Here is a 15,052-nt window from a genome sequence, read left to right on the forward strand (position 1 = left end):
CAACAAACATGGCCCAATCACTGTTTTCGTCTTCCTTTGTTGTGTTTTTGCCAATTGGAAACACGCGCACCACGCCAACCTTGGGGGCAGGCTAGACTGCTGCTGCGATACATGGCAATGACACCCTTACAATCAATGGCGTCGCCTCGTCCAGACCTGTGCTGACAGAGTGCATGCAGCGTGTGCGGGCATGTGCATATGAACGATCTCCATGTTCCCAGCACCACATGATTCAGGACAAGCTGGCTGGCCAAGACCGGTCCAAGGACTGCCTGATTTAATCGCAGGCGCGGCGAATATCGGCTCCATCTGATTGCACTCCTCAGGAGCTGGCGGAGCAATCAAGAAAATGGGCGCGAATTCGGCTCATGTTCCGCGGGCCGATTTGCTCGGCTCCACATTGGAGAGGGGACACGATCCGCAGGCAGTTGGTAGGAAAATGCACCGTCGGCAGCGGGTGAAAGGGAGGGGAGGGCGCCTGGCTCGGGAGAGGCTCACGGTAACGCTTTCCCAAGCGTCCGATCCCACCACACTTTTCTGCCTTGCCACTGACACCTTTTTTTTTTTTCTAATTTGCTACTCTGAATTCACGGCATAGACCGCCTTCTGATAACGTACCGCATAAAGAAGCGATGGCGCATGAACCACGTACTCCCAACAACCTTCAGTGCCTTATCGCCGGCGGACTTGCTGGTATGGCCGTCGATACAGCGCTGTTTCCACTGGACACAATCAAGACCGCGGCTACAAGCCAAGGGCGGGTTTCTGGCAAGCGGGGGCTTCCGCGGTATCTACGCCGGTCTCTCGTCGGCTGTGATCGGCTCCTCCCCGGGCGCCGCCATGTTCTTCCTCACATACGAAAAAGTCAAGGCCATGGCCGAGCGGCGAGTTTCCAAAGAGTACCAGCCAGGCCGTGCACATGTTTGCAGCGTCCGCCGGTGAGGTCGCCGCCTGCATGGTCCGCGTGCCCACTGAGGTGATCAAGCAGAGACTGCAGACCAAACACCATCCATCGCTAGGCAAGGCAGTCCGCGGCACATACCATGCAGAGGGCATTCTGGGGTTCTACCGCGGCTACCTGACGACTGTGGTGCGAGAGATTCCGTTTACATGCATTCAGTTCCCGATCTACGAGTACATGAAGGTGTGGTATGCGAAGAAGCAGGGTAGGCCAACCAGGCATGGAGGCGGCGGTATGCGGATCGATTTCGGGTGGATTTGCTGCTGCCGTTACAACCCCGCTGGATGTCGTAAAGACCCGGGTCATGCTGTCAATGAAGGGCATGGAGGCACACATGCAGTACTCGGGTATTGGCAACACGCTTGTGCGGATCGCCCGCGAGGAGGGCTTCAGGGCTCTGTTCAGCGGAGTTGTGCCCGGCACTATCTGGATCAGCATCGGTGGATTCGTGTTCCTGGGCTCATACGAAAAGGTCAAGGCTGTAATGATGGATCACAAAAATCCTTTCGACATAGCGTTTTTGCCAAGCGGTATATGGCAAGCGTTTTGAGCGATAAAGATATCACGTTGCTGCACCGGGTCTAGACATCGCCCTAACAAATAGTCGTTTTAATGACCAGAGCATAAGGTAGCATGCATGTTTTCTGATGTTGCGCATTGCTCGCTACTACTATATAAATGGACCGCTACCCTTGCCTGGCCATGGCAATTGCTGATAAAGTGATATATGTAATTCAAAAATGGGCAAGCAACATGCTTTATTTATGATTTCATTTGCTTCATCGAGACTATTTCGTCAAGAAGTTGTTCGCACGGATATCATTATACTTGAGTGGAAGGTCATCAGAGATATTTCCTGCACTGCCGATATCGATTCCTATCACTCGAAGATTCAGTGTTTCCGAAGAAGGATCCCAGGATGCATTGCGTTTGGCTTTTTTTTTCAGCGCTTAAAGGCAGTATATGATATCAAATATCGCAATCAGAGCTGCCCGTGGTCGAGCCAACGGCAATTCCAATGACCGTGCCTTTGGAAATTCCGCCTTCATCCTTCTTCGAGTCTGTGCTGGAGGTCTCCCTAGTAGTAGTTGAGAAAACCACAAGGCCATTGCTGTACCTAGTAGAAGGTGTCGCGGTATCCAAGGCTTCTGTTCTAACAGTCAGTGACCGTGATACTGATGCCGACACTGGTTCAGATTTTGATTCTGCTGATAGAGATGATGATGACGAGGTTCCGGAGGATGAAGGCGTGTACACGAGCCTGTTACGAGGTCTAATCCCAGAGGGCCAACAACCTTTGTACCTGAGACGGCCGCCACGCTAGAAGTCGCCAGCTAGTAATCATTGTCTTTTGACACCGTAAACTTGGATACATCCCCCGAGATAAAAGGTTCCAAAATACACGCTGATGTCAGACAAGAAGCATATGTAGTTGTCAATCCGCGTGTAGTAAATGGAACATTTTTGCTCCGCTGCAAAAGGTCGGCTCCGTATGCTGCAGAGTGGGAGTAGATGCCGTCTAGCCCGGATTTGCCTCTACTTGTCCTGGCATATACCGTCGCGTATAGCACAGCATATGAAGGGCTGTCTGCCGCATATGCAGACTCAGTAATGCAGAGCATGCTGTTTGTGTTTGCAGCAAACAGAGGATATGCCTGCATGCATACATCCTCCGAGGCAGGTAGCTTTCTAGCCAGCACATCTCCCAGTCCATGCTGGATACGACATCGAGAACCCGACGAGAATAGATGTAGTTGAGCTCGATTCCGCCCGTGAGTGAGCCAATGCTAATGTTGGCTTTCCCTGAATTGAACTGAAGTATAGCGATGTTGTTTGCCAATGTGGTTGAGTCATAGTGTGGGTTTATATCGATTTGCTCGATAGCTGTTCTGTTCTATGGACAACTGTTGATACCTTCAATGTAAACCCCGTACTTTATGCTTGAGCCAAGGCCGCCAGAACTATCGAAATCGAAGCAGATTGCAGCAGCATAGCCGGACGAGTTTCTGAACAGATCCACTTCGCAAAATGTCTGCTAGCCATTCTTGCCAGAAACTCTACGGACATCGGGTGTGCTTTGCTTATCGATAACCACGCCGCTGGTCAATGTCGACAGGAGTAGCATGCCAATGAGCGATATGTAAATAGACATTGAGCGTATGCCCATAGTGCTAGGATGATTTCAAGCAGTTGCTCCAAACCTAAGATGATGAGAACGAGAGAGCAAGTTGAATAGCAGCGAGAATCTCTACCAAATGGCAACTGGTGAACGCCATGCTAGCCTCCTATCTGACTTTCTATGGACTATGCCGTTCGCAAACGATGTGCAAAAGCGATCCTCAATCTCTTTTAGCTGTCGCTATTGGCAGAGGACGGGCTGTCGAAAAAAATAAACTATGTGCTGGTTTACCAAACTTGAGAAACGACATGCAAATCGGCTAATGCTTTCCTTGTTGCACCTCTTTTCTGGGTCGTGCACTGCGGGCGATTTACCAGGAGGATGTTCGCAGCAAGTGAGGATGCGCAGCACGCCAGCAAGCGATGACATTGGATTGTATACCTGACTGCTACAAGCTGGCTATGTGTTCCAGTCATAAGCGTGCAGCACAATGAGCCAGACGACCGACCACAGCCACCAGCCAATGAGCTGGTCCCATGCAACATCCGAGGAGCAAGTCTGATACAGTGGGGTTTATATGTAGTTCACAGATTTTCCTCGTTGCTAATGTATGAGAGCACATAGGGGTAGCTCGACCCTTTCCATATACTTTCTGTGCATTCAACTCTAATAAATCCAAGAGTGCTTTATATTTTACTTCGTACGTACAGCTACATCCACTTCAGACAGGATACTTTGCGAGGCTTTGGAAAACTACACAGGCGTGATCTGCATCCAGGCCCGCTGGGATCAGGGGGCAACCGGATTACGTCAAGCGGCTGGTAAACCTTCCAGCGAGTTCTTGCGCGAGCTTTCAGAGCTACAAAACCACGGTCCACGCACGAGGGCATGGCCACCGTTTCTCTCTCTTCTCGACAATTTCAACAACCTTTTTACCTCACATTTCCCAATTGCTAACAAGAATGGCCAGCACGACGTAAGTTTATCAGAGGAGCATGGGCCGCCTGAAATTCCATGCGCAGATATGCTAAGCGCGTCTCTTTTTTGCTGTAGCCGTCATCCCGAAGTTCTCTGGGCGCAGCGCGAGGACCTCGTCTACCTGACAGTGAACCTGCACGATGCGCAGGATGCGGACATCGACCTGCAGGAGACTTCAATTGATTTCAAGAACACGACGGACGCGAAGGACTACGCGTTCCACATTGACTTCTTTGACAAGATCGATATCGCGACGTCGAAGCGGTCCGCTACGGGACGCTACGTGTTCATGGTGCTGAACAAGGCCAAGGGCGAGTGGTGGCCGAGACTGACCAAGGAGAAGGTCAGGCTGAACTTTGTCAAGACCGATTTCGCTCGCTGGAGAGATGAGGATGATTCGGAGGACGAGGCCCCTGCCGTGCCGGATGGCATGGACTTTTCGCAGTTCGGCATGCCTGGCATGGGCGGTATGCCTGGAATGGGCGGTATGCCTGGAATGGGTGGCATGCCTGGAATGGGTGGCATGCCTGGCATGCCTGGTGGTATGGACTTCAGCCAGATGTTGGCCAACGCCGGTGCTGCCGGCGGTGCTCCTGGCGATCTCCCCCAGTTCGACGAGTCCAGCGATGAGGAGGAGGAGGAGTCCAAGTAAGGACCTTTCTGCAAGCAAGCGCTGTCTTCACACCAGCAATAAAGCACCACATCTCGATCCGATCTGCATGTCAGTACCAGTTGCAATCGTGTGCCTTGTATCAGCAAGGTTTTTAAAATATTTTTAGAGTACTAAGAAACACGGGTTGGTTGTTTTTTGTTACGCCTGGATAACACCAGCAGCGGCAGTCTCCAGCAGCTTGTCGTCGAGCTCCTTCGCAGCGGCAAAGCACTCATCGTACGAGTCCTTGTAGTCCTCGTGGGCCTCGCCCTTGCCGCCCTTGCCGCCCGGCACAATCATGATGCAGCACGTCGGCCGCTTGGTCGAGCACGAGCCACCAAGCTCCTCCTTGGTCGGCACAAAGCAGTACGGCACGTTGCTGTCCTCGCACAGAATCGGGATGTGTGACAGCACGTCCATCGGCGAGATGTTGCCGGCCATCACGACCAGGCCCTTCTCGCCCTTGCGCAGGCCCTTCACAACCTCCTTCACGCCGCGCTTGACGTGCCGGTGCTTGGCCGCCTTCTTCACGGTCTTCAGCATCTTCTTTGCAAGCTTCTTGTCGGCCAGCGGGTGCGCAATGGGCGCCAGAATACCAGGGGCGGTTGACTCGTCAGCGGCGGTGTCCACGACGGCCGATGTGTGCTCCTTCTTATGCGACTTGCCCATGGTTGTTCTGAATGGAGGCGGTGGTATGATGAGTAATAGAGATTTCCAGGTGCTATGGATTGGCGGTTGGAGTAAAAGAGGCGAGGTGAGGGGAAAAAGTTGGCGTTGCATCGAGTTTTTTTTTCCTTAGAGGCTAGATCAGAATTCGCTGATCCAGGCTGTAATCGGTGCCGAACATTACCACGGCGTGATCAAGGCCTCTACTTTCGTTACAGGTGACCTGACACAAGGATTGGGCGATATGGCGAAAAGACTGTTACTCGATTTCGAACAGCAGAGATTCTAGGCACGCACGGACATAGCTAGCTGATGAACAGCTTCTTGCACTCGGCCAGACCGAATGTTTCGCTGGTACGTGGGCACTTGACTTTGCCGCTGTTGTTGGCAGCCATCTCGTTGAGCGAGTTGAACGAGTACACATAGCCATTGGGCAGACGCATGGGCGGATTGTCCTCGTTCATGTTCTCGCCGGTGATGCGGCAGACCAGATTCGAGTTGACATGGTGGCTGAGCGGCAGGTCCTGGGCCAGCTTGCCCAGGGTGTCGCGCTGACACACGGGGCAGTTGCGGTTGTGCTCGGCGTCGTCGTCCGAGATGCAAGCCGGTGTTTTGAGTGCCGAGAGCCCTGTTTGCAGCAGCAAGTGCAGCAGCGGCTGTGATGGCAGGTGGTGGAGCTGGAATATCACCATGCGGAACTCCTGCGCCAGGGTGTCCCACCGGCCAATATCAAACATGGCCCTATACGGCGGGCATGGGGTGTCGGGCGGGAACGCCAGCAATGTCATGGCGCGCTGGATGCGAGGCATCTGGGTCTCTGACCATGCCACCAGGTGCTTTTTGGCATAGACGATGGCCTCTGCAGTGTTGCGCGCCCTGATTAACTCGATATACTCTTGCAGGCGCAGCTCAAACTCTAGCGAGCTATCCAATCTTGCGCAGCGCACTGCGGTTGTCGGCGCACCCACTGCAGCGTGCTCCGGCACAGGTGCTGCTCCTTCAGGTCCCGCTCAATCCGCATCACCAGTGCAAATAGCGACGAGTCAGCGAAATGCTCCAGGCCATTGCTGTCTATCAGCTGCTGTGCTGTCGATGTGTGGCCGCTGCGCAGCATGTAGTCTATCAGCACGCGGTCGAGCCGTGTCCGACACCACCGCTCAAACTCGGGCTGTGTTGATGACGTGAATGTGCTGAGCTCGTTGAGCTGCATGGCCCGCTGCTTTGACCGCTGGATGAGCAATGCCTCCTCCTGCTTGACCACCTCCAGCTTGCGCTTCAGGGTTTTCAGTCTGTCTATCATTCCGTCCAGGGCCCCGTCGATGTCCCCGGCCTCCGCGCTGCCTGACCGCTTTATCAGGCTGCTTACTGTCGAGCTCACATCCTTTGTGTCCCGCTCTGTCTGCTTCTGCGACTGCCGCACTGCCCGCTTCAGCTGCTCCAACGGCACCTACAAGGCACCCGAATGAAAAATGAGCCCCGTGTGCATTCTGGCTTTGACAGGAGGTGGAATGCACCAGCTTACCTTCATGAAGGGCTCCTCAATAGCCAGCATTTGCTCGACATTTATCTTGTCCCATTTATGATAGAAAATACGGTGGAATTTATTGTGTTGGGAACTGGTAAGAAGAGGAGCGCTGCTGCAGCGAAGGGCTGGTGGGCACGGGGTTTAGAGATGGCAGGCATGGACACTATTAAGCGGGTGACGTCTGCTAACAAGCGATAAATCGAGGCCTTGCGAGCGCTCACCTTGCATCAGCCGACTCGCACGTGCCGAGTGAGGGGAGGCAGGGAGCAGCATTCTTGGGCCTGAAATAGCACCCAACGATGAGGGGAGGTCGGCGCAGCGCAGACCCTCGGGTCGGATTCCTACTGCACATATGGCGTTTACTCGCAATTATAGCACAAAAAATGGAAGACAGTTGGGCATGTAGCGCAGGGACATGACGACAGCACCGATACTGCCACTGTAGAAGCAGCAGATACATGCAATGGCAATGGCAGCAGGTGCCACTGACATTGACACCCTGCTCGCATGTGCCGGGCTGTGTGTCTAGAGGATCCCAGTGTCATATAGCACTTGTCATTTTCTGGTGCGGTAGCTGGCTCACTGCTGGCCAACACAAAGCTGAGCTGGAAGCGCTGCTGCAGGCAGGCGGACATGGGTATTGTCCGGCCATTTTTAGTCATCAGCTGGCACAGTGAGCGTTGGGATTTTTCGTTCATGTCCTTTTCCGACCTCTTTCTCTTCTCCTCCAATGGTTCCTTTGCGAAATTGCAATCCTACCTACTTTTACGTTCTCTCCAGGCCCTTTGACGCTTTAGCGACTGCCCTTCTCTACTCTCCAGGGAGGAGCCTCTTTTCTGTATTTTATTTACCTTGCGCACACGCATCATGTCTACTGTAGATATCGGAGACGACAGCGCCGACAGCTTGGCGGGCAACGCTGGCGCTACAGGCGGGTGGAGCCTTCGCGTCAAAGCGCTTCTGGAAGGCGGCGCAGAGCGCGAGTACCGAGTACAAGTCCAGCCCAGCGCGACAGTCGGCGACTTCCGCACGAAGCTGTCCAGCAAAAGCCAGGTGGCAGTACACCGGCTGCGACTTATTTTCAGCGGGCGGGTGCTTGCCAACGACAGCCAGAGGCTAGCAGACGCCGGGGTGGGAGGATGGCTGTGCCTTGCATATGGTTGTGCGCCCCGCTGCCACAGCCGGAAACAGCGATGCTGCCAGCAGCCAGCAGCGCGAATCACCTGGACAGGGGCGAGCAGCTACCGATGGGCGCCAGGGAGCCGGGCGCTCGGTGACCGTCGACATTCCCATCTACTTCCATGCTCCGGAGAATGTGCGATCCGAGCAGGACCAGCAGCAGCAGCGTGACCGGCTGGGGCGGACCATCGCTACGGTGTACCGGAACTTTGGAGCCGGCGATGGCGGCGAGTGGATCGCAAGGACTTTGACCGGCAGCATGTACCGCATTGACCGGGAAGCCGCCGAGCGGGAATCTGCTGACGGACGAGGAGATGAGCCGCGGGACTGTCCCCAGAACGGCTCTGTATCCGGCTAGCGAGTCAGAGCACTCGGGAACGCCGATTCCTGGGCTTGTGTTTTCGCAAACCACCAGCGGCCAGGAAATGGCACCACAGCGCGTGGTAGTCGCGACACGACCGCAGCCAACGCGCTCCCAGGCAAACGAGCTCATCTACGATTTGCTTGAGAACATCCTGCCCGCCGTACGCCGCGTGCCCGGCAGGGAAAACTTTGAATTCGATAGACCGTCGACAAGGCAGTCGCGGTACATCTCGCACTCGGAGCCTGCTGTCGAGCAGGTGGGCGCTGCTGGTCTGGCAGTCAGGAACCTGGGCAGTGCCCTGGTCGAGGTCGGCCGCATGTTCCAGCACATCGGCCTGGGTATCCGGGACACTGCCCATGGCGAGTCGCAGGCGGATGCCGAGGACAGGTCGCAGCTTGCCGAGCGCGCGGCCCAGGCTGCCCGCCAGGTTCTGGCCGCAGCACCGCTGGCACTGCCCTTCCTTGAAAGCTCGGTGCAGCTGCCAGCCGAGCTGCCGTCCGCCCGCACCAAACCCTACAACCCGAGGCGTGTCGGCATCAAGACATGACCATATTCTCTGCGTGTCAGCTTCACATGGCCGCCGCCGGAACCCGCCGCATGGCCATGGGGCTGTTGTCGAGCCCAGGGAACGCTATGTTCTTTGGTCCGGGCGTGTCAGCCGATTACACAGAGTTCCTGGCGCCCCAAATGGTTGTCGAGTCCATGGCTACATGGACCCACCCAGCCCCGCCCGCCGGGATGCAGCATGGAGCAGCGGATGCACAGACACAGAGACCTAATACGCAGGCGTATGTAGCAACCATGCAGGCTGCACAGAGGTTTGGTGCTTCAGCTCTTGCCTCGGCTTCGACTGCTACCGCTGGTTCAGCAGCGACAGGTCGAAACACTTTCTGGAACGTGGTCAACTCAGTTCCAGCGCCAACGGCACATGACAATGGAGCAAATACAGCATCTGGTCGTGCTGCACCAAGCACAGGAGACAGCACGCGCATGCATGCTACCCGGACTCTGCAGAACGGAAATATACTCGATGTCTATATTGACACCATTGCCGACCCATCCGAGCTGGTCCGCAGAATGCGCAGTGCTGCTCAGCCAACACCAGCCCCCGCCCCCGCCCAGCCGCAGCCAGCAACCTCCTCACAACCAGCACCTGCCGGCCGCAGCCAGCAGCATCCTCGCAGCCAACACCCACGGAGACATCTAACGCCCAGCAGGATCTCGCCGCCAACCCAAACTTCCTCGGCTTCATTGACCGCCTGTACACGCTCGGCAGCCAGGCCTCGTTGGGCGACGATCGGTCCGACCGCTCCACCACCACCGAATATGGCTCGGGCCGCTGGCTCAGTCACTGGCGGCACCGGCGGCCACCCACCACGCATATTTTCCACCTTCAGCGGCAGCAGTGGAGCACAAGGCATGTCTGTGCCAAGCACCAGCGACTCGCCGTTTTTCATTCACATCCATGGTCCTCGGCTTCGAGCCCATAGCCACCACGGCTGGTGCACCCCCACGCCCTTCCGATGCCCAGGACTCTGCGACGCCAGCGGCGAATTCGCAGCAGACCCAGCCGCAGCGCAATCTTTGCCTCTACCCGCGGTGCAATGCCTGGGTCCTTTGGCCCCCTGCAGTTCACCTCGGGCGCCAGCCCAGTGAGCCTGTCGGCCCAGTGGTCGACGCTTTTGCAGGCGGTTGCCGGTGATTCTAATGAGGCGCGCGCGGGTCACTTGCCGACAGATGCGGGCGACCAGATGTCACCGCAGGTGGGTGAGACACGGCCGCGCTCGAATTCGTCGTCGCAGCATGGGTACGCCGATGCGGAGGCATCGGGCTCCTCTGGCAGCACGCACAGCTGCGCTAACGCTGGCATGAACAAGCGTCACAAGAAGAACGACCCAGGCGACGGCCCTAGTGGCCAGGGCGGTTCGGGTATTTGCTGATAACAGCTGGATGCTACCTAATGATGTGGCTGGTTAGATAGATCTGTCAAGTTAAAGGTGCTGCTTCTAGCAAGATGTCTCATTAGCTCTATTTCTTAGCAAAGCGACGCAGGCTGCTGTATCCCCGATTCCCTCAGATGCGGGGATGGAGAAGTGGCGAAAGCGCCTGTTTCATTTTCGCGGGGGAGAGATATCGCATACCAATATTGGATTTCGTATGCTGTATGAAACATACACCATGCTGTCCTCATATTGCCATCAGCCAAGGTCTTGCAAACACCCTGCCAGCACACCCTTCTGCTGGCCACATGCAATTCATATTAACGCACACCCTGTTCCTGACAGCAAACGCTATGCACCTCTCCATCTCTCCTCAACACGGGCACGCATGCGAGGTGTCTCCCGGGCGCTTTTGTAGTCGATGTCTGAGACAGTTTACAAATACCCAGATACTGGTCCACACGCATCTCCCTCCCAAGCCAGCTATGCCATAGCTTTTGGTCTCCGCACTAGCTCTCCCTGGCACTAGCTCCCCCTTTCCGCTTCTCTTCCCTTTAGTCTATTTTGCACAGAGCTCAGCTACTCTATTTTTGAAAGCAGATTTTACTTTTTGTTGCATTTGGCATCAGTTCCATATATCAATCTCCGTGCAACAAGGGGCTTTTTTTTGGCATTTACATATAGCACATATTTCAGATTCAGCATCAACGTTCCCTGCCGCTTATCATGAGAGCAGCTCTGTCATTGGGACATGGCCGCTTGTTTCTCTGCGTACTAGTCCACATAGCTTTGGCAATAACCACTGTTCCCTTCGGCAGCGCCTTCGAATTCAGCATCAGCACGCATTTGGCCGGCCGCACGCCCGAAATCCTTATGCCAGCAATGCGGCTGAACAAGCAGAAGATCGGCAGCGAAGACGCCGCCAACCCTGTAGCAGCGGCAGCGCTCGACCCGAACGAAGCTGCCATGAGCATCAAGTCCCAGGACCTCGTGCCGGCCGATCGAGTCAGCAATATAGCTGTGCACCCACAGCTGCACCATGGTGCGCACGCCCATTTGGATGGGGACGAGGAAATGGGCTCGGATGAAGTCAATATTAAGGTTGGCACAAGCAGCGGGCCGAAGAGCAGTGGTGCGAAAAAGAAGAGCGCAGCGAAGGATGGTGACGACGGGTCAGGGGATGGCGATGAGATGGGTGCGGCCAAGAGCAGGAGCAGGAGCAAAGGAAGAAGCAAGGGCAGGGATGTAGATGACGATGCGGCCGACGATGATGCGGACAAGTCTGACAGAGCGGATCCAAGTCCCAAGGGCAAGAAGGGTGGATCCAAGTCCAAGGGCAAGAGCTCGTCTGATGCTGATGGTGACGACGACGACAACCAAAGGATTCAGGGGACACAAAGGATTCAAGGGACACCAAGGATTCCAAGGATACAAAGAGTAGCAGCAAGGGCAAGGGCAAGGGAAAAGGCAAAAAACACGCACACTGGCCTCGACGGCAAGGAGATTGAGGATGAGGATGGCGACACCATGCAGCACAAGAAGGTGCAGGTTGAGCATGTCAAGGCCAAGAAGAAAAACTGGCGCACAGGCAAGGCCACGTACGACTACCAAGAAGGCGCTCGATGGGTGGAAGTCCGCTGGTCCCATGTACTACTACAGAGGCAAGTACTTGAATGCGGCACCAGCATCTCGTATTGCAGCCGGTACCTGGGCCATCGTGCTGGCGTCGGCAGGCTGGATGCTGCTGTGAGTCTCCTCCTTTGTAAGCCTTTTGCCGTGTCTGGAGCTATTCATAAAACTTTCTTCATATCAATCCTCGCACTTGCACCAGTCTTTTCGTATCCGATATGGCACGATGCTTTAGTAATCCTCTGGCCGGCTCGGGGCTCGATATCGGCGCATGCGTTCAGCCGAAGGACTCATGCATGTCCTAGCTGCGCATATCGATCGGTACTGCGCATGAAAGTCGGCATTTGCAGAATGTGAGCATGAGCAGCAATTCCAGCAGGGTTTTCCTTGTGCTCCTTGGCAGACTAAATGGGGAGGTGTTTGTATTGAAAGGCTCATGAATCCAAGGAGAAAGGATGTACAGTGCCCCTGGAGAGTGGAGGTGAGGGTGGAGACGGGGAATAGGGAGCTATGTATAACGGTAGTGGTCCACCAACGAACTGAGGCAGAAAGCAAAGCGCTGCAGTTGCTTCAGCGGTAATACGACTGCGATCCATACGGTGCATGTTGAGTACGGGCAGTCTGGGCCAGCGGCTCCAAAATACTCGCCCGACTCCCACATCGAGCACCCGTACCCTCTCCACTGCCATCATCTGCGGGTGGCTGGTCTGGGTAGCACCCATGTGGGGGCTGTGCGGAATTGAATTGCAGGCACTCTGGATAGCCGACGACGTGGGTGAGTACTTTGGGATATATGCCATGTTTTCCAGCAGCGACGCCGATGGCGCGTTGAAACCCGTGGCTCTCGCACTGCTTGATCAGCGGAAGAGTCAACGGCGACCAGTCAAAATCGGCGTATTTCGAGTCCTGTTTCTCCTGTGGCCTTGTTCTGTCGGCCTTGGCCTGGATTGGCGTGTACCTGTTGCCTCGGTCAGAGGAGGAGGCGGTCGTGCTGCTGAGGGCGTTGGGGACGATGGCACGGAGGCAGGCGGCACATAGGCAGCTGTGGGCTGCGCATATGGCTTCTTTTTAATCGACAACTGCGGGTTGTACATGTCGCTCCTTTGCTGCTGCTCTACCTGCTGCTGGTGTTGCTGGTACACCTGCTGGTGCTGGAATAACTGCCGCTGCCGCTCCTGGTAGAGCTGCTGCAACTGCTGCTGCTGGTACATCTGTTGCTGGTGGCGCTGTGACATGTGTATCTGCTGGCTGTAAGAATTGGATGCGTGTGTATGTGGTGCGGCTCCGAAATGGCGAATATAGCACTCACCAAAGGTATACGGATGCGGGCTGTAGTAGTGCTTTGCTGACTGGTACTGAGGTTGGTAGCCAAACGGGTCAACAGCTTTTCGCATCCTGTGCAGACTGTGTCTCTGCATCAATGTGTATAGACAAAAGGAGGAGGGAAAGCCAGTAGAGTAAATGCAAGTGGTATTAAAAAGTACGGACGAGGTTGCGTGGGAAGACAAGGCCTTCAAATAGACCTATTTTGAGCAGCACGCGTTTTATTAGCGAGTATCCTGCCTCAGCACGGTGGCCAGCAAGGGGTGTTGCCGGTGCTAGTAAAAACCACCCAGGGAGAGAACCCCAAGAGTGGCAGGAATCTCCAAAATAATAATGTGCTAGTGCTGCAGGCACAGCTGCCTTGCTACCCGGCCGGCACCAGCCGTGTTTGCACAACACCTCGGGTTGGAAATATGCCCGAGCCCCGTAGCCTGATGGCGAGCTTTTTTTTTTGGGTTGATCATATTTCGCTTGGCACCTTTATAAGCCGGTCCATCACCAGTAGCTTTCTCCCGGAGCTACAGGACGAACTCTTCCAGCGCTGGCTACCAAAAGAGAACTTGCTGCTTATGAGCAGACTGACCTCACCGTGATAAAGGCAACGGCCCAACACCTAGCCCAATGCGGGCCGATAGGCAGATATATCGGCAGGCAGGGTGCTGCGATAGGGAATTGCTCCGACGATGCCTGTGGTGCCAAAGCTACCGTTGAGCACCGAATTGGGGGCGGGGGGTACCAAGTACCCAATTAGCTTGACAGACAGTTTTAGACGTGCCATGTGTCAGGACAGTTGGGAATGTTCATCGGCCGTTGTCGGCAGTGTGCTTGTTGGGACGCTAGAGTGCCAGAAGCAAGTGCCCGGACGCAATGGAGTTCCTGAAGGCCCCGGTCCGCTTGTTTTCTCCAAACATGACGGCATGTTTGCTGCCAATGGAGGGGGCGCGTTCCATGTGCATGCATGGCAACACAGCGCTTCACCGATCGCTTAGCGATAGCATCTGTCCTGCAACATGAGTGTGCCCACGCACGCATGCCACCAGGGCGGCATCTATGAACATGGCAAGATTTCAGGGATAAAGTCCATTGGGCAGTTTTGGAATTGCGTGTTTGCTGACCCGACTTTCAGATGCCACTGGACCTGCATGGGTATCAGGCGTGTAATCGCAGGCACTGGTGCGCCCGATGCTCCGGATATCCTGCCATCTGAGCACAGCATAGCGCAGCAACCCCGGCATGCCGAGGGAAAGAGCCGGGCCAAGTCGTGCAGATTTGTCATAACCTGCACGAGCGTTATCTCCTCACCTGCGATTTGCTCAATGTGGATACCCCTCAAAACCAATTCACGTCCCCCGTGTCTGCATGCACCGCCTTTTGCGCAGTCCTGTTCTTATCAAGGAGTCAGGCGGCGAGCCCGGTTCCTGTCGGCGGACAAGCTGCTGCGGCTGCATGCCACGTCGGGGGATACGGTGTGAGATAAGCAGTCCTGCTGCCAGCGCATTCTCAACCCAACAGCACGATGAATTTGGAAATCGTTGGGCATTGCTCTGTATGAAAGAGTCGCTGAAAAAGACATCTACCCGACAACATGGCGGATATAGTAGAACGGCAGGCCGAACACCCCGAAGCCGTTGGCCTTGGCGAGTTTGGCAAACCCCTCGGTCTCGACCTGGTGCTGGAAGAGCCAGGCGGGGAAGCCGACGCCCGAGCGGTGGACGT

At 55.4% G+C, this 15,052-nt stretch overlaps 3 protein-coding genes across 3 annotated transcripts; all 3 read left to right on the top strand.

Annotated features, from left to right (window-relative positions):
• Positions 1–632: 632 nt before the first annotated feature.
• On the top strand, positions 633–1,511 carry DL89DRAFT_276873 (mitochondrial carrier; the record flags this gene model as incomplete). Its single annotated transcript, XM_040889404.1, has 4 exons — positions 633–715; positions 738–888; positions 911–1,144; positions 1,188–1,511. 4 exons carry the CDS (start codon positions 633–635, stop codon positions 1,509–1,511), a joined length of 792 nt encoding a protein of 263 aa, XP_040738938.1.
• Positions 1,512–1,979: 468 nt separating this feature from the next.
• Positions 1,980–2,285, top strand: DL89DRAFT_263487 (uncharacterized protein; the record flags this gene model as incomplete). The annotated part of the gene is made up of 1 exon (XM_040885892.1): positions 1,980–2,285. The coding sequence occupies one exon, from the start codon at positions 1,980–1,982 to the stop codon at positions 2,283–2,285; it is 306 nt and encodes a 101-aa protein (XP_040738939.1).
• A 5,388-nt stretch (positions 2,286–7,673) lies between these two features.
• On the top strand, positions 7,674–8,347 carry DL89DRAFT_94356 (uncharacterized protein). Its single transcript, XM_040892282.1, has one exon. It carries the CDS (start codon positions 7,769–7,771, stop codon positions 8,249–8,251), a length of 483 nt encoding a protein of 160 aa, XP_040738940.1. The 5' UTR covers positions 7,674–7,768; the 3' UTR covers positions 8,252–8,347.
• The last annotated feature ends 6,705 nt before the right edge of the window (positions 8,348–15,052 follow it).

The sequence above is a fragment of the Linderina pennispora genome (assembly GCF_002104995.1).
Source record: "Linderina pennispora strain ATCC 12442 chromosome Unknown DL89scaffold_205, whole genome shotgun sequence".
Lineage (NCBI taxonomy): Eukaryota > Fungi > Kickxellomycota > Kickxellomycetes > Kickxellales > Kickxellaceae > Linderina > Linderina pennispora.

What these genes read in the sequence shown, in the direction of transcription:
- DL89DRAFT_94356 (XM_040892282.1), top strand. Translation starts at nt 7,769, where the DNA reads ATGTCTACTGTAGATATCGGAGACGACAGCGCCGACAGCTTGGCGGGC.